This window comes from Euphorbia lathyris, chromosome 1 (assembly GCF_963576675.1).
Source record: "Euphorbia lathyris chromosome 1, ddEupLath1.1, whole genome shotgun sequence".
Classification (NCBI taxonomy): domain Eukaryota; kingdom Viridiplantae; phylum Streptophyta; class Magnoliopsida; order Malpighiales; family Euphorbiaceae; genus Euphorbia; species Euphorbia lathyris.
The window spans coordinates 123,104,010-123,130,174 of NC_088910.1; the positions used below are offsets into that span (position 1 = coordinate 123,104,010).

The following is a 26,165-nucleotide window of genomic DNA, read 5'->3' on the forward strand; positions in this document are numbered from 1 at the left end:
GTCTTATGACAGAGCCTAATGCCCTCGTTAGTTGTGTTTTCAGAGCTAAATATTACCCAAGGGGGGATTTTCTCTCGGCCCGTTTAGGGCATTCTCCGAGTTATATTTGGAGGTGCATTTGGCATTCCCATATAGTGTTGAAGGAAGGTTTTCGATGGAAAATCGGAGATGGTAAATCTTTGAAGGTATGGCAAGACCCTTGGTTGAGAGATACAAATAACTGCAAAGTTGAGTTAACAGCTCCGGAACCTCATTTAGACCTCAGGGTATGTGATCTATTCATCCACAATTCTACGGATTGGGATAGAGAACTACTAGAGGAATTTTTCATAGAAAGGGATGTTAGGGAAATTCTGAAAATTGATGTGAGGAATCATAATGTAGGGGACACGAGAATTTGGAACGGATCGAAGGATGGGAAGTACTCAGTTAAGTCCGCGTATCACCTGCTAACCGAGAAACTAGCTCCTATGACAGAGTATGAAGCTGAAGGGGACTGGTTGAGGATTTGGAAAGCTGATATTCCCTTTAAAGTTCGTTACTATATTTGGAAACTATGCAGAAATTGCCTCCCGGTGAGAGCTCATTTGCAATAGAAAGGAATCCCGGTCGAAGCGCAATGTGTTGTCTGCCAAGGAGATGTCGAAGACGCTTGGCACTTGTTTTGGGAATGTCACTTTGCCCAACAGATATGGCGGGACACTGGTTTGCTGCATATTCTGATAAGAAGTGCTGCGATAGCTCCAAACTTCAGTAATCTGATATTTAATTCGCTCCAGTTGGCGTCTGCTGACCAAGCCGACAGAATTATAATGCTCCTATGGTCGATATGGCGACATCGTAATAAGAAATTATGGAAGAATGTAATTATCTCGCCATAGAACTCGATTAGGTCTGCACTCGAGGTTCTATCAGACTAGAAGTAGTCACGTTTACAGTGCAGATATGGAGCTCAGCAGGTCCAGCGACCAACAACAGAATTACCGTGCAGACTTTGGCATGTTCCACCCCGGGACTTCTTGAAATGTAATGTGGATGCTGCCGTTTTTGAAGCTGATGGAAATGGGGGAATTAGTATTGTTATCAAGGATGAAAGAGGAGGATTCGTTGCTGCTCGGATTCGTTGTTTGGAAGGAATTCCCCCGATCAAAGAAAGAGAGGCAAGGGCAGTACTGGAAGCGTTGCAGTGGGCGGAGGAAAGACAGTATCTAAAAGTGGTATTTGAGTCCGACGCTAAGATGGTAGTGGATGCAATCAACTCTCAGAATGAAGACTTCACAGAGTTTGGTGACTTAGTGCAACAATGCAAGTTTATTCTTTCTACTAATGACTGTTACTCAGTCAATTTTGTACGGAGACAGGCTAACGGAATAGCTCATGCCCTCGCTAGAGAATCCAGATTAGCCAGTAGTCCCGTAGTTTTTATCATATTCCAAGTTTTCTAGATTCTGTAATCAACATTTTTTGCCCGTTAGTAGGTCATTAATCTCATTTCTTTTCAAAAAAAAAAAGAAAATATATTTTTAAAAAAAATCTCATGGCATGGGCTGTTTCATAATAAAAAGAAGGTAAAAAGCACCTCGAAATCCTTAAATTTTTATTTTTTGGTATATTAAGCTTGTGATCTTGTATTTGGACACATTGAATTTCTAATCTTTTATTTTATGTCACATTAAACTCTTGCTTATCAAATTGGTTAGTTGTGAATATCTAATATAGTTTAAAAAAATGTTATTAATTTCATCCGTATTTGAACTTATATTTTTTTACCGTTCGAAATAAGATATTTAACGTTTTCCTACAACCACATTACATATATTAAAAATTGTTTCAAACTGTTAAAAAAAATTCCAATGCAGGTGAAATTAATAACAATTTCTTAATCGAATTTTATATTTAAAATTAACTTTTATGGCCATTAGAAGTTTAATGTGATAAAAGAATAAAAATCGAAGGCTTAATATGTTCAAATAAAAGATTAAAAACTTAAAGGAAAAGTACAAAAATAAAATTTGTTGTTTGGGTCTGTTTCAAACATAAACTATGTGGTTTAAAAATTGACAAACAGATACATTGAGTTTGGTTCTGTTAGCAAACACGGTCTAAACTAACTAATAGTGTTAAAAAAGTCAAATGACAATCGAAAATAAAAGACAAAAAGTTGTTTTTATCTTTATATTTATTTATTTTATAAATTAACCCCCTTATTATCTAATTATCACAAACAAATTCTAAAAGAAGAAACAAAAACCAAACACACCATCTCTTTTCTCTTAGCTACCAAGGCAACATGCTCCAGTGTCTCCCTTGCTCTCTTCCTACAAATCGTCGCTTTCCTCACCCTTTACTCTGCCTCTATCTGGGCTATAGCCACAACTTTTCGCTAGGATGAAGCCGCAACTGCTGTAGCACAAAGAAGGACGGTAGCCATTTTCTTGTCAATTGTACAGTTTTATGTTCTATCGAGGCTAATGAAGTTGAAATTGGGTTCGACACAAGACGAGCAGAGGAAGGCGAAAGGCGATGGAGAGTGATTTGAAGCTTAATGAGTGTGGGTGAAAGAAGAACAATTGTTACAAGAGAGACGTTTGGAAGGAGGAGAAGGAGAAAATCATAGAATGTGAAACAAAAAGGGCAAAAGGAACTGAGCACAAAGGACACATGAGAGACGACGGTGGATTCCACGAAGGCGGATGTAGTGGAGAACTCATATGTCTTTTGTGCCGCAATTGCCGCAACAGGCGATGGTTGGATTTGCGAAATTTGATACATAATTAAAATTTTCGTTTTTTAATCAGAGACCTTTTATCAGAGAGAAAGAAAATAGATTAAAGAGAGATGTGAGAGGATGATGAATTTGATTTTGGTTCTTGTTTTAGATTGATAGTTAGATAATAGGGAGGTTAATTTATAAAGTAAGTAAATATAAATATAAAATTAAATTTTTGACACTTTGGCTGTCATATGATTTTTTTAACCGAATCAACATCAATATATATGTTTATCAACTTTTATACTATATAGTTTATATTCACAAAATTTATTTTTTTAATTTGCCAAAACTTAATGCATCAAAAATAAAAGATAAAGGGAGTTATAATTTTTTTTTTTTCCAACAAAGAATACCACATTGAATTTATATATATTAGGCAGTAGTGATAAACTAGTAATTTATATATTGTTAATAGTAGTATAGTATTAGATAAGGAAAAATAGAGAAGGTGAGGTGGAGGGCCGGCAATAGAAGTGAGCATGAGTGATCGTGAGGTCGCGTTGTAGGGAATCATCAGATATATCTTGCTTACGACCAGTGACTGGGTCAAACTTAAATAGGCAATTTTTACTTTTTCTATTTTCTTTATTTATAATTTTTTTGATTGAAATTATATTTCATTTCGACCATATAGTTTTAGCTGGCGCGTTAACACGAGGGGCCCAATAACCGATCATCTAGCTTTGCTCATCTGACTCAGCAACTCAATTTCAGTTGATGAATTAGGCCCCTCCTATTAATTTCAAATAACTATAATGCCATTCTTACTTGTTCCGAGTAATATGGGATAAATGTTTTAAAAACATAATTGTTTTATTCGGTAAAAAGAAAAAATAACACATCTTAATAAAAAATAATTTAAAAATACATTAGAAGAGTTTAAATTTGTATCTTCAATATATTAGAAGAGTTTAAATTTGTATCTTCAATATTATAGATCGTGATTGAGCAATAGTAAATAGTGTTTGAAACTATTTTTGATACATGGGTGAAAAACAAACTCCATTCATAATTGACTTTAGAGTTTTTTTTTTCTAGAAATGACTTCATAATTTTTTAATGAGTCAGATCTATGTGATAATAGACAAAACTCTTATATTTTTCATGAAGGAAAACACGATAACGCTCATATAGAGACAAATCACAACAACCTATATAAGGAGAAATACAAGAAAGAATAAAAAACTTCAAATAAAAGAATAAAAATATCAAACCTACCATATTAATCGATTGATAAAAGAATATTCAATAAATAAATGGATAAGATACCAAAATAGGCCTAAGGTTTTTGGGGAAGTACCAATTTAGGCTTAACGTTCAAAACAGCACCAATATGGGCTTAACGTTTACAACATAATATCAATTTAGGCTTAACGTTTACAATATAGCATTAATTTAGGCCTCACGTACAAAATAGCACAAATATAGGCTTAATGTTTACAAAATAATACGAATTTAAACTTAACGTTTTACAAAAAAATATATACAATTTAAGCTAAACATCATAATTAAATTAATCATATTATATTCTTTCCCTATTAACTTTATATGTTATCTTTTTATTTAGTTCTATATTATTATTTATTATAATACAATTAACTAGTATTTTTGCCCATTAAAATCTTATATTCGTTTTTCATAAATGATTCCATGACTACTAAATTTCATTGTTAATGTAATATATGCAAACTAAAAGGAATTGATATCCACAATATTTTGAATACTGACATGTATCAATATTATTTTAATTAATGTTCAAAATATTGTGGATATTCAATTACTTTTTGCATATATGATGAAAAACAAATATAAGGTTTTAATGGGCAAGAAAACTAATTAATTGTATTATAATAAATAAGAAAATAGAACTAAATAAAAAGATAACATATAAAGTTCATAGGAAAAGAATATAATATGGTTAATTTAATTGTGACGTTTAGCTTAAATTGGATATATTTTATAAACGTTAAGCTTAAATTCGTATTATTTTGTAAACGTTAAACCTATATTGGTGCTATTTTGTACGTGAGGCCTAAATTAATGCTATATTGTAAACGTTAAGCCTAAATTGATAAACGTTAAGCCTATATTGGTGCTATTTTGAACGTTGAACCTAAATTGATACTTTTCCAAAAACCTTAGGCTTATTTTGATATCTTATCCCTAAAAAAAATAAAAGCAAAGTAAAGATGGGTTTATCTTCCGACTAAAAGCCGAAAGAAAATCCCAAGGCCTAAATGATTAACTTGAGATCTAACTTGACGGCTTAGAAAACAAACTCTTTAGTAAATAGAAAGATTGAACAAGGGAGAATTTGAATGTTACGATTACTATATAGAGCGCATATTTAGAAGAGCAATTTTATCGTTAACATTAACAAGTTTGGTCAATTGGAGAAATTATTCATTAAATTGTCTTTTCGGTTTTGAGTCTTGCTATATACACTCCATATTGCGTCATTTTTATCACTCATTGATAACAAATCACAAATATATGATTAAATGTGATTTTTTTTTTAAAAATTAAAAAATATATTGTATTTTGTACGAGTTGAACAAAAAAATAATTAAATATTCACCGAATATAAAAATATTAATTTTCAATTCTATTATTAAATCACAAAAAATATGAATTTTTTTTAGAATCATCAACTTATGTGCAATTGGTGCATAATAAGAAACAAAACATCTATGTTTTATAATAATGTTTGAAATTAACCCAACTTGTGAACGTTAGAGGTAAAATTGCCATTGCCTTCCAACGTTAAAAGTAAAAATTGCATCATTTTAGACGTTAAAGATAAAATTACTCCTACCTATAACGGGGTGTTTGTTAGAGGAGATAAATATACGGGGATAAGGATAAAAAAAACTGAGACGAGTTATCTCATGTTTGTTTTAGAGATAGGTTAGTGAAATAAGAGCGGGATATGAGTCTTATCCCTCAAATCATATACCCAAGAGGGAGGTGGTATAAAGAGATGGGATAAGCTCTTGCGATTTTAATAGGATGGAAAAGTCCATCTTATCCCTCCAATTAATGTTATGTAGTTTAAATAAGATTAAAATAGTAAAATATATTATTTTATCCTTATCCTTATCCCACATACGAAACATTGAATAATAATTCTCGACTATCATATTTTTATCCATATCCCAACCATTTATCATTATCTCTATCCAAACATTTATCTTTATCTCTATCCCAATAGAATACCAAACGCCCAGTGGCAGAGCCAGGATTTGAGATTTGGGAGGCTAATTTTAGTTACGTAATTTGTGGTAATTTTTTAAATTCCAGCCCCGAGGGGCTGGGAAATTTTTTTTAGCATCCAGCATGATAAAGCTGCTTCATTTTGCCTAAAGTGAAAAGCGTAAACATATTTAATTTTTTATATGTTCAATGTTGATTTTCTAAACTAAAATACCTAAATTTTCTTAGTTTTTTTTATGTTGAATGTAAAAAAAATTAAAACTTCTAATCCTAAAAAGAAGTAGAAATATTTAATGTTTTATAAATCCAATATTAATTTCTTAAAAATTACATTTGGGAAAAAAACTTTAAAAGAGTTGTAGGAAAAAATCAATTGGAATAACGAAAAAATGAGACTCAATGAGTTTGAACCCATAACCTTTTACAACAAAACAACCATTTTAACTAACTCAACCATCTCAATATTTTGTTATATTATTACAAACACGCATTAATATACTAAAATTAAGGGGGGCTATGAACTACCGGACACATTTTACTCAAGAGTGGAGCCGACGGCCGGAGGGGCGGAGCCCCCGAACTCTGGACTGGCCCCACTCCTACAAACGTCCCGTAAATATTAGAAGTATTTTTATATCTTATCCCTATTTTATCCATAACTATTATTTTAAAATTTATCTTCTCATAAATCTTTTTTTCCAAATAAATTACATAATTGCAAAAAAATTATACCGAACAACAAATTGGAAAAAAAACAAGGCATCGTAAATACAGGAGAAAAACAGGGACAAAGAAGTAAATTTGAAAACTCCCCCTGCCAAGTCAGCGACCACAAGAAGAAGAAGAAAGGGTCTGGTCTCAGACAAAGCCATATATAAATCCACGTATTTCGCTCGTATATATACTCCTAAACCGTCTCTCTATCTTTAGACATCTATCTTCTGACTTCTTCTTTCTTCTTTCTTCTTTCTTCTTTCATTCATCTATTTACTCTCACTTTCTCATTAATCTCAAACCTTCTGAAAATGCCACCGACGACGGAATCCCAACCATCATTTCTCGGTCGAATCAGCATCCGCCGCAATCAAGTCATCTCCATGGACGGCAACCACGAGCAAGAGCTAGAAGACCTCGAGCTCTTCCAAAGGCATGTCTCCGATCGCTTTACCCATTTATTATCTCCGCCGGAGGACGCCACCACCGATCATTCAACCGATCATTTAATGTCAATTTCATGGCTAAGGAAACTCGTCGATGTTTTCTTATGCTGCGAGGCTGAATTCAAAGCCGTACTCATCATGGGCCGCGATCCGTCCCAAATCTGTAAACCTCCCTTGGATCGATTAATCCCGGAGCTCCTCGAACGCGCCGTTAAAGCTTTGGATATATGTAATGCCGTTTCCAGCGGCGTTGATTCCGTCCGCCAGTGTCTGAAATTCGCTGAAATCGCCGTCGCCGCTTTGGAGCAACAACCGATCGGAGACGGCCAAGTGAAACGAGCGAAAAAGGCCTTGAGTTCGCTGCTAGCGTTGATGGCGGCCGACGATAAGGATTTTCATCACTGTAAAGGAGCAGAGAGGACATGGTCGTTCGGGAGAAGAGGATCGAATAGCGGTTCAAATAAGGAACGCGCCGCCGGGAATTTCCGGTCTCTGTCAATGATCGTCGCTAAAAATTGGTCGGCGTCAAAGCAGATTCAAGCTATGTCTGCTAATCTTGTAGCCCCACGCGGCGGAGAACCGACGGGACTGGCTTCGCCGGTGTATATAATGAGTTCAGTTATGGTGTTTGTTATGTGGGCTTTAGTAGCCGCTATGCCGTGTCAAGAGAGGAATGGATTAGCTAACCATTTTCAGATTCCGAAGCAATATACATGGGCACAAAGTATGATTGGATTGCAGGAAAAAATTGGGGAAGAATGGAAGAAGAAGGAGAAGAAAGGGTCTACCGGGTTATTAGATGAAATGCAGAGGATGGAAAAACTGGCGCAGAGTTTGATTGAATTTGCGGAAGGGTTTCAATTTCCAGTTGAGACAGAAAAGATGGATGAAGTAACGGCACAGGTGACGGAACTGGCAGAGGTTACCCGTAGAATGGAAGAAGGATTAGTACCGTTACAAATGCAGGTAAGAGAGGTTTTTCATCGGATTGTAAGGAGCAGAACAGAAGTTCTTGAACTGTTAGATCATGCCACCAAAGTTTCTCAAACTCCATAAGTTGCATTAATTTATGGGTATTTGCTAATTTAATGGTCTAAATTTTGTGCAAACATGGTAGTTTTTGAAGCCTGAAAAAAAAAAAAAAAAAAAAAGTCTATTAGGCAATTTTATGATCCCTGGTTCAATATGTTCATTTGGGTGATATGAACATCAATATGAACATGAACCTGATGTGGATTTATATTAGGGTTTTTTTTTTCTTATTTTACATTTGCTGTTTAATAGACATATTTACTCCTAGCACCAAGTTTTGTGGCCAAGTTTGCATTTTTGAGATGTGAAATGCACATATTTGCTGTTTGAATTTCTTCTAAGGAAATGTATATAGCTAATCAATGCTGTTCTTGATTGTACAAAAGATTGCCAAAGATTTTTTCTTTTGAATTTCAAGAGGATATCCCAAAAAGATTTGATTTTTACTGCAGGAAAGTGTTTGAAGAGAGTGGTGTTTTTTTATTACACCATAACAACTCTTACTAATAACCCTTTGAATGTATTTCCATAAAAAAAAACCTTTTTTGTAAGGTATGGAGGGTTTAAGAAACGATTTCGAGAAAAGACAACAAAAAAGTGAAAGCAAAAAACTAAAGCTAAATACGAATTCATTGATCAAGGCTCACTCCACGCCGATCTTCAGACAAGATCTTCAGAATGTCCACCGGAGACACATCAATCTCATGGTGATCTAGAGAGAGACTCCCTATGAAGTTAGCCGACCAGTATGCCGCACAATTCCCTTTCCGGTGGAATGCACAAACTGTGTCTCCCAAGGTTTGTCGCGCAGTTCCTGACATTGAGCGACCAGCCACGAGAAGGGGTGGATGGAGCAATAATTGCAGTAATTAAGGAAAGCACAACTGAAACCTATGGTTAACTGAAAACCTGAACCGACATAAAAGTAGTACAAATACATGTGTAGCTTTAATTATTAATATATAACTATATATATTTATATTTAATTTTAAGTTAAAATATTAAAATAGGGATAAGGTGCAAAAATACCCCCAACGTTTATATTCAGGAGCAATTTTATCCCTAAAGCCTAAAATGATGTAATTTTACCTCTAATGTTGGCAGCAGGGCCGGTCCTGATAATTTACGGGCCCTAGGCGAAATAATAAATAAAGGCCCTTTTAATAAAAAAATATTTTACGTATAAAAAATTAAAATATATTTCAATACGTGATAAATAAAAAATTATTTTATTAGTAATTATACGGTATGTATTATTACGTTCACTGATTACAATTGTTTATCCAAAATAAAAAAGATGTTTCACAATTTTTTTAAATTATGAATTAAACCCCTATTTAATCCATGTGGTATTATTTGATAACATTTGCCCCTTAGGGTATTTTTACAAGGGACATTTAACTCATTTTGCATAAAAAAATAACTAATTTGTTAATTTGCCAATAATTTTTTATTGTATTTTTTTATATAGATTTAATGGTTAAATAAGAAAAAAATTAATTCCTTATTTATCTACATGTTAAATTTATATGGTAAAAAATTAAATCAATTGCCACATGGTGTCTGTTATAGTTACTTTGTTTTTTACAAAGTACTGTTACTTTATGCTCATATTCACCATTGGATTAATTTTATGCTCCATCATCCAATGGTGAAAACACACCAAGTAACGGTACTTTGTAAAAAACAAAGTAACCATAGCGGGCACCATTGCCACAGGTGTCCGCTATAGTTACTTTGTTTTTTACAAAGTACTATTACTTTATGCTCATATTCACCATTGGATTAATTACAATATATATACCGCATGTCATAATTGATTAATTTTCTATAAAAAAAATGAGTTAAATGTCACTTTTAAAATACTTCAAAGCAAAAATGTTACCAAATGATATGAAATTTTTTTAAATAACACAAATATGAATGTAATTCTTAAATTAACTTTTAATCTAATTCAAAAAAATCACATTTTAAGTTTAAAATATTAATTAGTTGAACCCTTTAAAATCTAAATAATTTTTTGAGCTTTGTATATAAATATCACAATTTAATTACAAAAGGTACAAAATTACTTTATCATTATTTTTCGTACAAGAAATAAATAAATATTTAGGGCTGGACGCGGATTCTGGAGATACTGGACCGGACCGAATATCCGAGGAAAAAACTTCGAAACTGGACCGGACCGTTGACATTTTTTGGAGAACCGAACTGAATTGGACCGTTGACTTTTCGTCAAAGAACTGGACCGAACTGGACCGAAATTTATCCAGGACCGGACTGATAACCGGATTGGATTGGATTGGATTGGACCGAACTGAAATAACCGAAAGTTTAGCAATAATAAATTTATATTTCATACATTAACTTTATATAAAGAGAAATATTATATAATATATAGTTATATATTTTGTAAGGTTTGGTAAACTAATTACAATAATATAAATTTATAATTTATTAATAAGGTATAACATTATTATATAGTGGTGGAAGGTTAATGCTATGCGATATCCTGCTTTATCCAAAGTTGTAAAAGATGTTTTTGCAATTCAATGCTCAACTGTGGCTTCTGAATCTACGTTTAGCATAAGTGGTAGAACTTTGGATCAATTTAGGAGTTCTTTAACTCCTGCTACAGCTGCAGTTTTGATTTGTTGTCAAGATTGGTTGAAAACTCAACTCAAGCTTTCAAGCATGAAGAAGAAGTTGAAGATCTTGAAGCTATTGAAGAAGGTAATATTTACTTAGCAATTATATTTCATAGTTTTATTTTAATTAAATGTTTATGAATACTAACTATATAAATGTTATTTAATTCGTAGAAATTAGTTCTGATCCTGAAATTGCATCATCTCTTTTATCCATATTTCAATTGGATATCTAAGGTTTCTTTAACCGAATCAAATGCACTTTGGTAAGCATATTTTTTTCCTTTTACTTTTTGCTAGTATATTGATTAATTTTATTGAAGTGAAAGCTAATTAATTTAACATTTGTTTATTCACTAATATGGTAAATTTTATATGTTTAGGTTGATGTTTGGCTTTTACTGCATTTGCTTTGGAAAACAAGGAATTTGTTGTGTTAAGAATATTCAATTACAAATTGGGATGATGATTAGAGAGATCTTGCTAATGAAGTGTTGTCTTTTTTGAATTAAAGGTTGTTTGTTTTTATGGATTTGTTATTTTGTAACTTTGATTTTGTGGGTTTTTTTAGCCTTGTTGTCTACCGTAACTTTTAATACTTTGATTTTGTGGTTTTTTTTTAGCCTTGTTGTCTACTGTAACTTTTAATGAATGTTGTTTACTTTCTAAAAAAATATAATTTATTTCAAGTTATGTAAGATAATAAAATTTTATATTTTATTATCTTGTAAATTAAATTTTTAATTCATTTTTTAGGACCTAAACTATTAGATATTTATCCGAATCACCGAAAAATTATATTGGATTGGACCGGAACCGAATCTCCGAATCCCCGAACTGGACTGGACTGAAATTTTGGGTCAATTCAATTCTGGAGATTTATTCTTTCAATCCAATTCTGGAGATTTCCTTTTATTAATCTCCGAATTTCAATCCAATACTGGAGATTCATGAATCCCCGACTTGGACCGAACTGTGCCCAGCCGGGTATCTAAAAAAATATACTCTTATTAGGAAACCCCAAAAAATATGCTGCAATTGGGAATCGAACATATAGCTCTGGTTGGCAGCCGTGCAATTTTATAATCTGTTATTAATGAGTGATAAAATGACTCATATGTGAAATGTAGATGACAAGATTCATGACCGAGAATACAGTTTGATGAATTATTTCTCAAATTGACCTAATTTGATAATTTTAGGGGTAAAATTGCTTTTGCCTGCCAATGTTAGGGGTAAAATTGATCTTGATTGTAAATATTAGGGGTATTTTTGCATCTTATACCATTAAATAATTATATATATATATTTTTTAAAGAGAATAATTATAAATTTAAAGTGATTGTTTCTATTAAAAGTCACTAATAGTTGACCAATCAAAATATAGGTCAACCGACTGAAATAATGAATTAATCGAAATAGATTAACTGGTTAATATATATATTTTTTTGTTAATGGACTAGTTAATGTGCATCCTTAGAAACTTATGTCTGCAGGGACGGAGCCAGCCTAGGGCTTGGGGGGCTCCGACCTCTGACTCCACCCTTGAGTAATGGTGTTTCAGTAGATTGCAGCTCCCCTATTTTCGTTCATATTACTGTATTTGTAATATTATTACAATATTTTAAAATAGTTAAGTTGGTTAGACTACACTTTTTAATACAACTCGGTTCAAATCCCACCAAACTTTTTTTTTGAAAGCTTTTATTTATTTATGAAATTTTCTACGTCCTTCTTAACCTTTTAAAAATTCTTTTTTCCTAAATCAGTTTTATTTTTTGCTTTTAAAACTCAAATAAACTTAATTTTTAAATTGAATTTTATTTTATAAAAATGATGAGAAATTCATAATTAAAAATAAAAATAAATTATAAAAAATTTATAAAACATTAAAGCTATATATTCCTTCTAAGTCAAGCAATTTTAATTTTTTAGCATTTAACACATCAAAACGATGAAATTTTAGAGTGCTCGAAGCAAAAAAAAAAAACCGCAATACTAAAATTAGCCTCCAAACATAAATTCCTGGCTCCGTGGTTAGAAAGTAATTAATTATCATAAATACAAAATAGTTACCTTGTTATATATTTTGAGATGATTTAGTTTTGGAAGTATATATGTAAAGAGAATGAAGTGCATGTTTATTTATTCATGGACGGAGGGATCAATTATAAGTGGAAGTGAACTTTTCCCTTGGTTGTTTGCATACCATCCTCATATCCTATATTATCCTTCCCTAAAGTCCAAACGCGTTTTAATAAATCCATGCTTTGTCTTTTGTTTAAGCTATAATAATAATAACAATAAAAATGCATGAACCAACATATAGCCACCATTTCAACATGAGTGAAGAAGATACAACCTTGCCGGTGGTGATAGGATAGCAACACATGTTAACCTTGCCGGTGCTTAATGATTGAAGTTATTGTTAATTTGTGTAAATACTAACTCATATCATACTGAATAAAATGCTTGGGTTGGGTTTGGATGCGTGTACCAATTAAAGATTTTAGTATAAAGCATAACTAATTAGATACGTGTACCAATAACAATATTGGATTCTAAAGATAGACTCCTAATCCTAATAACATGTTGTATTTCACTGGAAAAGGAAAACAAAATGGTATTCAGTCACAAATATGTTTTCAAATGTATATAAATAACTCATTAACAAATATCACAAAGTACGCAATATTTCTACAAGCACATTCTGCTTTTAAGTTTTATTACTTTCTTCGAATACATCACTGACTTAAGCATCAGAAAGGGGACGCCGGATTCCGATCTCTCCCTGAGTTTTTATTGATTATATCCAGGTCCATTCAAAGTATGATCGTGACATTTTCCAGATTGAGAGATATCAAGTGGTGCAGTAAGCGTGGACGAACTTTGTACAAATTAATGGCTCATCTAAATAGTTTTATGGTTCATCTAGTTCTTTAGTAAGTTCCTGATATTCCTAGTACTTCGGCTGCACCTAATCGTGGCCTAGTAGATGCCAGTAATAATTTGTTGGAGCCTCTGCATATGTTTCCAGCTTTAGATAAAAAAAAATCGATGTATGTTTAGGATATTTGGATCATGAACAACGTCGATTTATGAGTGGTATAACAAAACAATTGATATACAATATAGGCTCCGTTCAAGAGTCTATGAATATCATGAGGGCGGAGCATGCGATGCAGATAGAGGTGATGATGACAGAGCTTAAGGAAGCAAGAGAGGTGAATAAGTATGTGGATATGCATGGTTCAACATCTTGTTCTACAGGAGATCACATCGTTTGGACATGGCCCATAAAAAGAGAAGCTTCAGAAGAATCTCATCCTGAGGTTATTAAAGGAAGATTGAAAGAGAAAAAATTTAGTCCATCATACAGAAGGCATTACCATTCACCTACACCTCCCAAACAAGTTCCAAACCTTGAAGGCTCCAGATCCTCGAAGCAACGTCGAGGCGTTCGTCATGATTCCACCGAATCCTTGATTCGTAGGTACATCAGCTAAAGCCTTCTCGTCGTAAACAGATATAAACATGTCAACGTGGCCTCTATAAAGCCCGAGTCTTCACTCAGAATCGGAGCACACGTGGAATCTTCAGATGACCAGTTCTCCAAACGACTCAGTCTTACACTCTTGATCCGGAAGATCAATATTGACACAGTCAAAGATCAACCTGTTACATCATAATCATGCCTAATCCCGACAATCATGGACCTATTAGGTTTGAGGGATACCATACATCAATCTATGGGTACACAATTGTCAATCAACAAACGACACATAGCACAATACACATTATAAATAGAGTAAAACATCCTCTAAAGTACACATTCACTCATATTCATTAAGCTTATACTCTCTAGCTTTGATTTGTGATTGTTCTCATTCTCATATCGTTTTTAAAAGCTATCTTATGAATCGGAGTGAGTTAGCTGGACTCCACTCTCTGCTTTTACTTTGCTCCTATCTTATCACAAGCTTGCTTGAGGACCTATAGAATTTTGCCATATCATATCCCTTAACATACATCATGTTAGTCTCTAGCATGTCCCATCTCATGATATCATAAATAGCACTACTATTTAGAGATATATAGATGCATAGTGTAATTCTACAACTTGCATAAGGATAATACAAATGTATAGAAATAGCATTAATTTGTTTGACGGTAATAAATGTGGAAGAGAAGGGTGAAGTTGAACCTAATCATTGTGCTCATAATGACTAAAAAGGAGAAAGAAGCCGGAAGAAGTAGGTCACATTCACATAGAGGAGAGATTGGGTTTCACATTTTGCACATCATCCATCCTTCTACTTGAATCCATGTTTAGAGGTGGTAAAATGACACACGATCCGATTACACGACACAAATTTTTAGTACTAGTGTTGAACTTAATAGGTAATGAGTCATTTTTGAATCAACACGAAAATGACACTAAAAATTTCGGATTGTGTTCGGGTCAACCCGAAAAATACGAAAATGACACGAAAATTTGAATTTACAAAAATACCCTTAGGGATTCACATTTGATTGAGTATAATTTAATAAGTTAAAACCTAATTTTTTTTGTAGCAGGTCGTGTCGTGTTGTATCAAACAGGTCGAGTTGTGTCAAATTAACACGTTTATCTATTTTCATATAAAATTCGTGTCGTGTCGTGTTGTTCGTGTCAAGAGCAGGTTGTGTTTGAGTTTCAGATTTTGACACGAAATCATTTTCGTGTCGTGTTCGTGTCTGGATTTTTGACACTAACCCGAACTTAAACACGACACGAACACGACACGAACACGAAAATTGCCACCTCTACCATCTTTGTTGGAAAACAACGGCATTGCATGCCAATGTTGCTTAACTTGCTGCCTCATGTTAGCATTTTGAGGTTGAAATTAAAGCATTGTTTAGGTAGAATTTGCAATTTCGTAACCCGCTTAGAATCTCCCATTTAAATAGAACTCTGATCTAAAAAAATTTCTTTTATAAAATCCAAAACTTAATTCAATTATAATATAAATGAAATTCTATCTGTTACAAAATCTTATAAAATAATTATTGTCACGTATATGAATTAAAATACAGCTAAAATGGAATCAAAAGTCGATAACAATAAGGGTGCCTTCTATGGTTACTTTGTTTTTGACAAAGTACCATTACTTGGTGTGTTTTCACCATTGGATGATGGATTATAAAACTAATCCAATGGTAAAAACACACAAAGTAAGGCTTACTTTGTTAAAAACAAAGTAAGCATAGCCTTTACCCAACAATAAGATATATTATCTTTTTTTTTCAATCACCGTATCTTATCATAAAAACAACAATACCACAGATAATGTGTCAATATTAATTAGATGAAGTTTCAATTGATGTTACTCAAATTTTTATAAACACATGTTCTCTTAAAAAAATTCATTTGTTTGCAATTTAATAAAATTTAGAGTTAAGGTGTAAAAATACCTCACCCCTAACATATAAAATTGTGTAATTTTACTTCCAACGTTGGAAGTCAAGAGCAATTTTACCTCTAACGTTTATAAATTGGGTCAATTTGAGAAATAATTCATCAAACTGTCTTCTCGGTTATGAATCTTATCATCTACACTTCACAACTGCGTCATTTTACCAGTAACAAATCACAAACATATGTTAGAATGTGAAAAAAAAATATTATCTTTTTGTACGAATCAGACAAAAAAAATTCAAAAAATTCACTGAATTTATAATATTAATATCAAATTTTATTATTAAATTATAAAAAATATGAAATCATTTTTTTAGAACGATTTGTTATACAATTGATGCAGAATAAGAAACAAAAATATCTATGTTTTAGAATAGTGTCTGAAATCGACCAAATTTATTAATATTAGGGGTAAAATTGCTTTTGGCTTCTAACGTTAGGGTAAAAATATACCAGTTTAAATGTTAAAGATAAAATTACTCCTTACGCAAAACGTTTGGAGTATTTTTGCACCTTAACCCTCGAATAGATTATAAACCAAACTAATATATGTTAGTTGGGTTCGTTAATTCAGTTTTCACGTAATAATACCCGCTTCTACTGTCATGGGCTGTATTCGGATGATCTGAGATGTCATGTGCTCTCCTGACTCCAGATAATGGTATTCTGAAAAATTGGAAAGGTAAAAAGCTTATCATTAATCTGTTTAAAAACTATAAAAATTGGTCCCACTTTAAATTTTAAATTATTCGCCTAAAGTTTTTTTTTTTTTTTTTTTGGAAGAAAATTATTCGCCTAAAGTTTTTTTTAAACAGAACACTTGATCAAATAGAAAGATTAGAATACCTCGAATGAATACATGACTAGACCAATGAATAAAAGAATTAATAGAAGAACGAATATTTCATGCCATTGTATGAGCAGCCTCGTTCGCTAACTTTGACGTAAACTTCACCTTAAAACTCGGGTGAGAAAAAAGAAAATCTCTAATATCTCTAATAACCTGACCAAACTCAGTAAGGTCTCTATTTTGTGTTTGGATCGCGTCCAACACAGTTTTAGCATCGCTTTTGATAATTATTGAGCTATAACCTAAAGACACGACCCACCCCATACTTTCCTTAATAGCCATCGCTTCCGCCATCTTCACTGAAGTCGTTCCTGTCATGTGAGTGTTGTACCCTTGGATGAAGTTACTCGTAGAGTCGCGTATGATAGGTCCTAGACCGATAGCATCGTCACGTTGGAAAATCGCAGCATCTACATTGCACTTCACAAAACAACTAGGTGGCGGAATCCATCGGAGAGTATCGATAGCAACAAACTGTTTATTGTGCCTAATGACATTGAGCATGGATAGCATCTGTTTGCTGGTTGTTCCTTTGCAAAACTGTGTTGGCATGCCGTGGATTTAACACCACCTGGAGAGGAATGGAAATATATTGAGGATTGGGCACTTAACCTGTGCGCCGTTTCCGAGAGAAGTGTTGTTCAGAAAAGTTTTGCGGTTCTATGGGCCATATGGTAGGCCAGAAACAGATTGTTGTGGGAGCAGGAGAGAAGTAGGCTTGATATGGTTACCAGATCCGTTATTCGACTTGTTGATGAATGGGAGGAAGCCCAGAAAAATAGATAGGCGGGGATTGGAGTGGGAGGAGGCGTGATGGATAGCGGGAGGGGCGATATTGGAGGTAGTGGAGCTAGGGAGGAGCCACTACGGGATGGAACTGAATTGTTGGGGAGGGAGGATTTTTCAACTAACTGCTGTTTTTTTCCCAGGTCCACCGGAGCGTCGACGAAACAATATCGACGAATACGACACTAACAATGGCGGGGCGAATACCAGACGCAGCGTTGCTGTCCCCTTCAGATCATCGGCTGATAATATTTCACATGGGCCGACCGACGGAGACCAAGCACAACCAGGTAGATGAGTCACTTCAGCGGATGACGCTAGCAGCTCCAAGCCATACAACGGAACTTCTGCAGTTCTGCCACCTTTAAGCGATGCGATGACAACAACAGCAACCACGCACAACAACATTTAAGGATCCCCCATTCGATTTATGCAAGTGGGACGTCAGACAAATTCGCCTAAAGTTAAATTTGTAAATCCATGAATTTTGAAAATCACTCATTTTATATATAAAATAAAAATGCTTTTAAAGTCCACATTTATGGAAAAAAATTAGGTATAAAATACTCTTAATTTTTCCAATTAAAGTAATTTTACCTCTACTTATATCGTTTTTCTTATTATTCTTATTTTATATTTAATGTATAGTTTACTTAACTTTTAATAATTAATTAATATTAGTTGATTAATTGTTTAAAAAAAATTAGTTCATCCCTTTATGGATATTGTATTTATCTATAAGCGTATGAGATTTTATTCCTTACATTTTACTTGTTATACTCCTTATTTTTTGATCTAATGAAATTAGAAATAATTTCTCAAAAGAAAAAAAGTTCATTAATAACTATTTAATAAATTAATTCTTGTATTATTCTTTAAAAAAACTCTTGTATTATTAAATGAGTAGTTGTTAAATTTGTGACTTTCTGACTATTAAGAAGATTGAGTTTAGCTGAGAGAGCCGTTTTTCTGTTGAGACCTTATAGAAAACTAGAAGTTACTACTCCCTTCATTCTCAAATAAGTGTCGTTTTAGATAATTGTTTTTGCTCTTTTTAAGTGTCGTTTTCGTTTTTCAATAAAATTTAGTATAGTTTTTTATCTAAACATTTAAATTTTATCTTGATTTATGTGTTTTTAAGCTTTCAAAGTTTCTTGTCCAATCATTATAGGAGAGCAAATTTTTATTTAGTTAATCCATGTAAATTTATTAATTTAAATGCATATTAATTGTGTTTCTTAATTTGTGTAAAAATTCTAGAATGACACTTATTTGAAAATGGAGGGAGTATATGAAAAAAGTTACAAGGAAGGCTATAAAAAGCTAAGTTGCTTCTCCTTTTCAAGAGAGTCAACATATCCAAAAGGGTGTTGTTATACCTAGCCTCAATTTCCCACATCTAGCCCCGTGAAAGGACAAAAATACCATTTGAGGCTTTGGGGTGGGAAATGGAGCAAAATTTCCTCTCCCGGCATGCGCGCGTGAGGTAATCACGCCTCACCACGTGGTGAGGCGTGAGGTAATCACGCCCCACCACGTGGTGAGGCGTGATTACCTCACGCCCGCGTGAAATACCTCCCCGAAAAAATTGGTTGTTGATGATTGTGATTAACTCGAATTAACCTTTTAGAAATAAAAATTATGGCATTTTAACTCGGATTACCCTTTAACAAATAAAATATAACAACATAAAACAAAAAGATAATAAATTAATAAACATAAAAGAGTACATATAATATCAAAAGTGTTAAAATGTAATAAGTTCTAATAAAATAATTTAGTTCGCCCGACGCCACGCGTCCATAAACTCATCCATCTCCCTCCTAATGAGTGGAGCCTCCTCGTCAGATCGGTGGATAGCCGCTTGTTGGGTGATACGCCACAACCAGCTGACCCACTGCAAAAAAAAAATTAAATATTAAAAAATAAACACATGTAAACTAATATTAAATAATAATAAACTTATAAATTCGCTGTTGGCGCGAGAATACTGGACCGGTCCATTCTGTGGTGCATGAAGGAGATGAGGATGCGAATATCGCATGTACCAGTCCATGTAAGCAGCATCACAGGCAGTGGGATCGTATCCAACTAGCCGGCATCTCCTCCGATCAATGCCCCGAGCCGATGGAAATCTCCGCCAGGTATCCTCAATTGTGACAGAGGAATGCGTGAGCCTGTACGATAAAGACTTCTATGGTTGTAGTGCTTTATCTGGTCTAATACGCTCAGCTGGGATAAGCTGAGTATATCCGACTTGACGTAACGCTCGATCCGGCTTACACGGCTCGACAATGTCTCTACACCGTATCTAACCGGCGTAGGACACTCGAAGCTGATCATCATCGGCTATAGGACCATAAGGCAACCACGTCACCTGTAATAAAATAATACTCAATAATAAATAATAATATACTATAAATAATACTTAAATTAATACTAAAATTTTATAAAATATAATAAAACTATAATTAATTCTAAAATTTTGTAAAATACCTCGACCGCCGTCATACGGTCCAGCTGCCCACGTATGGTATCTAGTCGGGCGGTCGTCTTGCCTGGTACCCTAACCTCCCATCTGCATGCACGGGGACGGTCAGCTAGGATCTTGTGAGGTAGTTTATGCGGCCGGAACACCGAAAAATACTCGTATATCCACGCCTATAGTAGGGTCAAACATTCGCATATACCAAAACAGTCTCCTGTGCTTGCTATCCCCAGCTGCCGATATAACGTGGCAAGTGTAGCACACCCCCATGAAAGTCCAGCTGCCCCTTTGACACCGTCGTGAACCTCAGCAAGATGGGCCGGCCTAATCCTATCGCCACTCTTGTCAACAAACAAAGTGGATCCGAGCATAAGCCACATCCATGCTGTGGCCCGAGTCCCGTCATCCCTACCATCGCTAGTAAGTCTGTGTACAACATCGACAAATACACCTCCAACACTCCAGAAATATCGGGTCGGCGACATCAGGTCCTCCTTATCCACCCCGAACATCATCATGCACATGGCATGCAGCCGCTCAGTACTGGGAGACTCAGACACTATCGCACCGTCGATCGGGAGACGCAGAATCTGCCATACATCATACAGTAGAATAGTCATCTCCCCAAACGGCATGTGGAAGGAGTTCGTATCGGGCTTCCACCGCTCCACAAACGCAGTTAACAGTAGAGTGTCGAGGTTCCTAAACATGGTGGATGGAAGGTGAGACAACCCAGTCTTCTCGATCATATCCTTCAGCTGTAAAATGACACATATAAAATTATTGAATGTTTTTGAGGTTTAGAGTTAAAAATACAAATTAATATAAATTTTGACAAACTAAATTATTCTTACCTCGGGTGATTCACTAGATAACCACACCCCCAAATTCTGACATGCTGATGCTCTGTTGTAGCATGTCAGAAACGATCGAAGCTCCCCTCCCAGCATCCGTAAGGCAACATGTCCTAGAAAATTAGGAATCACGCAACCATCAATGGGGCCACCATCCACCGGTCTAGTAACAATCCAGCTCTAGTCCTCACTAGCTTTGGGACGTTTGCTGGTCCCTGAAATATAAAATTATACTAAAATTATAAAATTATACTAAAACTATACTAAAATTAAAAAATTATACTAAAACTATACTAAAATTAAAAAAAAATACTAAAACTATACTAAAATTAAAAAAAATATATACTAAAATACTTGACTAAGCTTGTGTCTTAAACTACTCAGCACTGCTGTGTAAACCTTTTCTTAAAGAAAAGAAGTCAGTCTTAACGGACAAATTTTTTTGAATAGTTTCTATCCCCCCATTGGAACTAATCTTGTCACGTTACACGGGACCAACAAGTGGTATCAAAGCTTAAAAGCTCACTGAGCAAGATATAACTATCTTGAGCTGATCCCCATAATGGCTGAGAACAGCACTCGTTTCCTCCTAGGAAATCAGACAACTCAGATTCTTCCTGAGGGACTGTCGATTACTCGGCCTCCTCTGTTCTTCGGGTCTAACTACACCTTTTGGAAGAACATAATGAAAAACTTCATTCAGGCAACAAATATGAGTGCATGGCTTTCTATAGTCCAAGGCCCATTTGTTCCTGTTGAAACTGTTGACGGCCAAACGGTTGTTAAAGCTGAGACTAAGTGGACAGAAGATGACCTCAAGAAGCTACAAAATCATGCTTCGGCTATAAACATGCTTCACTGTGCGTTAGATGCTGTAGAGTACAACAAAATTTCAGGTTGTGAGTCAGCACGGGAAATCTGGAAGAAACTGGAGGTCACCTATGAAGGAACCAACAAAGTTAAGGAGTCCAAGGTGAACCAGCACATGAGGTTGTACGAGTTGTTTGAGATGAATGATTATGAAGGAATCTCTAAAATGAACTCAAGATTCACAAACATAATCAACGAGCTCAAAAGACTTGGCAAGATCTTTACTGAGGAAGAGCAAGTTAAGAAGATACTGAGGAGTCTTCCCAAAAGCTGGCAAGCCAAGAAAACTGCTGTTGAGGAAGCTCAAGACTTGACCACCTACAAATATGATGAACTCATTGGAACTCTGCTGACCCATGAGATTTCAATGAAGAACTTTGAGGTGAAGGAGAAGTCTGAGGACAAGAAGCAAAAGTCTCTTGTCATGAAAGCTGACTCCACTGATGGGAGCTCAACAGACGATGAAGAAATGACCATGTTCACTAGAAAAATGAAAAGGCTGTTCAGAAAGAATGACAAATATTCCAAAAAGCCTTACAAGAAGTTTGACAAGTACAAAGCTGAGTCCAGCGATAGCAAGTACAAGAAGGACGACTCAAAGCCCATCACATGCTTTGAATGTCATCAAACTGGCCATATCAAATCAAGTTGTCCTACCTTGAGGAAGGAAAAGAGGAACTGCAAGAAGGCAATGGTGGCAACCTGGAGCGACAATGATGAGTCATCATCATCAGAAGCTGATGCCACTGAGTCAGCAAAGATTTGTTTCATGGCTGATGAGCTTGATGAGACTTATGTTTCTGAGCATGCTGACCCTTCCATTGCATCTGACGATGAGGCACACTCAACTGAGGTAATATCACTACCCCTGCTCAAAAATGAAATGATAAATGCCCTGAGTGACCTCTACACACTTATCAAAAAGTGTAACAAGAAGGTTAGAGCACTCAGCAGGCGATGTGACGAGATTGAAGAGGTCAAACTCAGTAGCCTTCGATATCTTCTCCAAGACAACTCAACTTTGCATAGCAACATAGAAACTATGCACAAGTTTATCTCTGAGGTCCAATCAAATTCTAAGAAACTGAGAAAGGACATCACATCTATTCAGAATCAATTCAAGGTTCCGAATAAAAGAAATATTCCTCTGAACACTCAGTACCGAAGTACTAGTCAGCAGAGATGGAATCCTCAGCGAAATGTCCAATGTGACTTCTGTGGGAAGAAAGGACACACCACAAAGGTGTGCTGACATGCTCAGCACTGGGGTACTGACCAGTCAGTGAGATATCCCCAACGGAAGGTCAGTTGTGACTTCTGTGGGAAAAATGGGCACACTATCCAAGTGTGTCGTCATAAGATTAAACATGATGTTTCACCTGTTGAGCCTAACAAACAAGGACCCAAAAAGACTTGGGTACCTAAAGATAACTAGCTATATTGCAGGTAAGCCTGAGGTGTGATGAGAAGTAAAAAATGTGGTACATTGACAGTGCATGCTCGAGGCATATGACTGGTGATGAAACTCAGTTCATCACACTTGTGCGTAAACGAGGTGGAAGCGTAAGTTTTGGAGACAACAAAAAGGGTAAGATAGTAGGGTCAGGAACCGTTGGTGGTAATCCTACTATTGAGTCAGTCTCCCTAGTCAGTGGACTTAAATATAACTTACTGAGCATAGCTCAGCTATGTGACAACGGCAGAAAAGTTATATTTGATAACACTGGATGTAAAATACTCGAGGGAAAAACAAATGAATTAATTTTAACTGCCCCTCGTGTTGATAATGTCTTTATGCTGAATTTGGAAAAGAAATTTTCAAAAAATGTATGCTTAGTGTCAAAGGAAGAAAATTCCTGGCTATGGCACAGGAGACTTGGTCATGTAAGCATGGACCTCTTGGCCAAATTAGCAAGAAAGCAATTAGTTGAGGGACTGCCAGAACTTAAGTTCGAAAAGGATCAATTATGCAATGCTTGTCAGTATGGAAAACAAACTAAAAAATCTTTTCACAGTAAAAACATTGTCTCAACCAAGTGTCCACTCGAGTTGCTACACTTGGATCTCTTCGGACCAGTCCAGCCGCTGAGCTTGGGTGGTAGGAGATTTTCCTTGGTCATTGTAGATGACTTTTCTTAGTACACTTGGATCATCTTGCTGAGTACCAAGGATGAAACCTTTGAGACGTTTTCAACATTAGTAAGAAAACTTGAAAATGATAAAGACCTAAAGTTAGCTCACATCCGAAGTGATAATGGTGGAGAATTAAAAAATCAACAGTTTGTTGAATTCTTTGAAGCCAGCGGCACTGACCATAATTTTTCTGCTCCTAGAATGCCTCAACAGAATGGGGTAGTTGAGAGGAAAAATAGAACCTTGGTTGAAATAGCCAGGACAATGCTGAGTGAGAATAGGCTTCCAAAGTACTTTTGGGGAGAAGCTGTCAACACAGCTTGCTACATACTTAATAGGGCTCTAGTCAGACCCATATTAAAGAAGACTCCCTACGAACTTTGGAAAGGACGAAAACCCAACATTGGATACTTTCGTGCCTTCGGCTGTAAATGTTTCATTTTAAATACTAAAGACAGCCTTGCTAAGTTTGATTCAAAAGCTGATGAAGCTATCTTTTTAGGCTACTCAACAAACAGCAAAGCATACAGAGTTTTCAATAAACGAACTTAGGTCTTAGAAGAGTCCGTACATGTTGAGTTCGATGAAACTAACCCTGCAGGAAAAGACAAGCAGCTGACTGAGGATGATCCATACTCAGCACCTGATGACCAAGAAACAGCCGCTGAGTCACTACCTCAAGGGCTGACCAAAGGTAAAAGCAAAACTCAAATTGTCTTCACTGACCAATCTATACCTGCAAAGATTGTTGAAACACAACCAGCTCAAGACATCACTCTACCAAAGGAGATCAGAATACCAAGAGGACACTCAGAGAGTGCTATTCTTGATGCTGCTGAAAACACCCTGATGACCAGAAATCAACTCAGGAGATACCTCAGCAATGTAGGATTCGTCTCAGTTCTGGAACCAAAGAACTTCTCTGAAGCTGAGCACGATGAGTTCTGGATGGGTGCAATGCAAGAAGAACTTGATCAATTCAGAAGAAATGAAGTATGGGACTTAGTGCCAAACATAAGAAGTCAGAAGACCATAGGAACAAGATGGGTCTTCCACAACAAGCTAGATGAACAAGGGAACGTAGTCAAGAACAAAGCAAGACTTGTAGCTCAGGGCTACAGTCAGCAAGAAGGTATTGACTACAGTGAGACCTTCGCCCCAGTGGCAAGGCTAGAGGCTATAAGAATTTTATGTGCATATGCTAGTTACATGAACTTTAAGTTATTTCAAATGGATGTTAAGAGTGCATTCCTTAATGGAGTTATAAACGAGGAAGTCTATGTTAATCAGCCTCCAGGGTTTGAGGATCCCAAGTTCCCAAACCACGTTTATAAGCTAAAAAAAAGGCTATGTATGGTCTCAAGCAAGCACCACGTGCTTGGTATGAGAGGCTGACCAGTTTCCTGCTGACTAGAAATTATGTCAGAGATAAAGCCGATACAACCTTATTCATTAAGAGAAAGGGTAAAGATACCCTACTGGCTGAGATATATGTTGATGACATTATTTTTGGTGCCACTAATTAGTCCATGTGCAAGGAATTTAGTAAACAGATGCAGACTAAGTTTGAAATGTCAATGATGGGAGAACTCAACTTCTTCCTTGGACTTCAAATCAAATAAGGGAAAAATGGCATCTTCATCAGTCAAACCAAGTATGCTAAGGAGATATTGAAGAAGTATGAACTTGAGAACTGTAAGTCAATATCTACCCCAATGGGCACTGACACTGTCCTCTGTGCTGACGAAAATGGTAAGTTAGTAGACAGCAAATTGTACCGAGGTATAATTGGCTCTCTACTCTACTTAACTGCTAGTAGGTCGGACATTCAGTTCTCAGTATGTTATTGTGCTAGATATCAATCTAACCCTAAGGAATCTCATTACATAGCTGCAAA

General features: G+C 35.2%; 1 protein-coding gene across 1 annotated transcript; it reads left to right on the plus strand.

Annotated features, from left to right (window-relative positions):
• Positions 1 to 6,892: 6,892 nt before the first annotated feature.
• On the plus strand, positions 6,893 to 8,624 carry LOC136210857 (protein ROH1A). The gene has a single exon (XM_066002274.1). It carries the CDS (start codon positions 7,012 to 7,014, stop codon positions 8,200 to 8,202), a length of 1,191 nt encoding a protein of 396 aa, XP_065858346.1. The 5' UTR covers positions 6,893 to 7,011; the 3' UTR covers positions 8,203 to 8,624.
• The last annotated feature ends 17,541 nt before the right edge of the window (positions 8,625 to 26,165 follow it).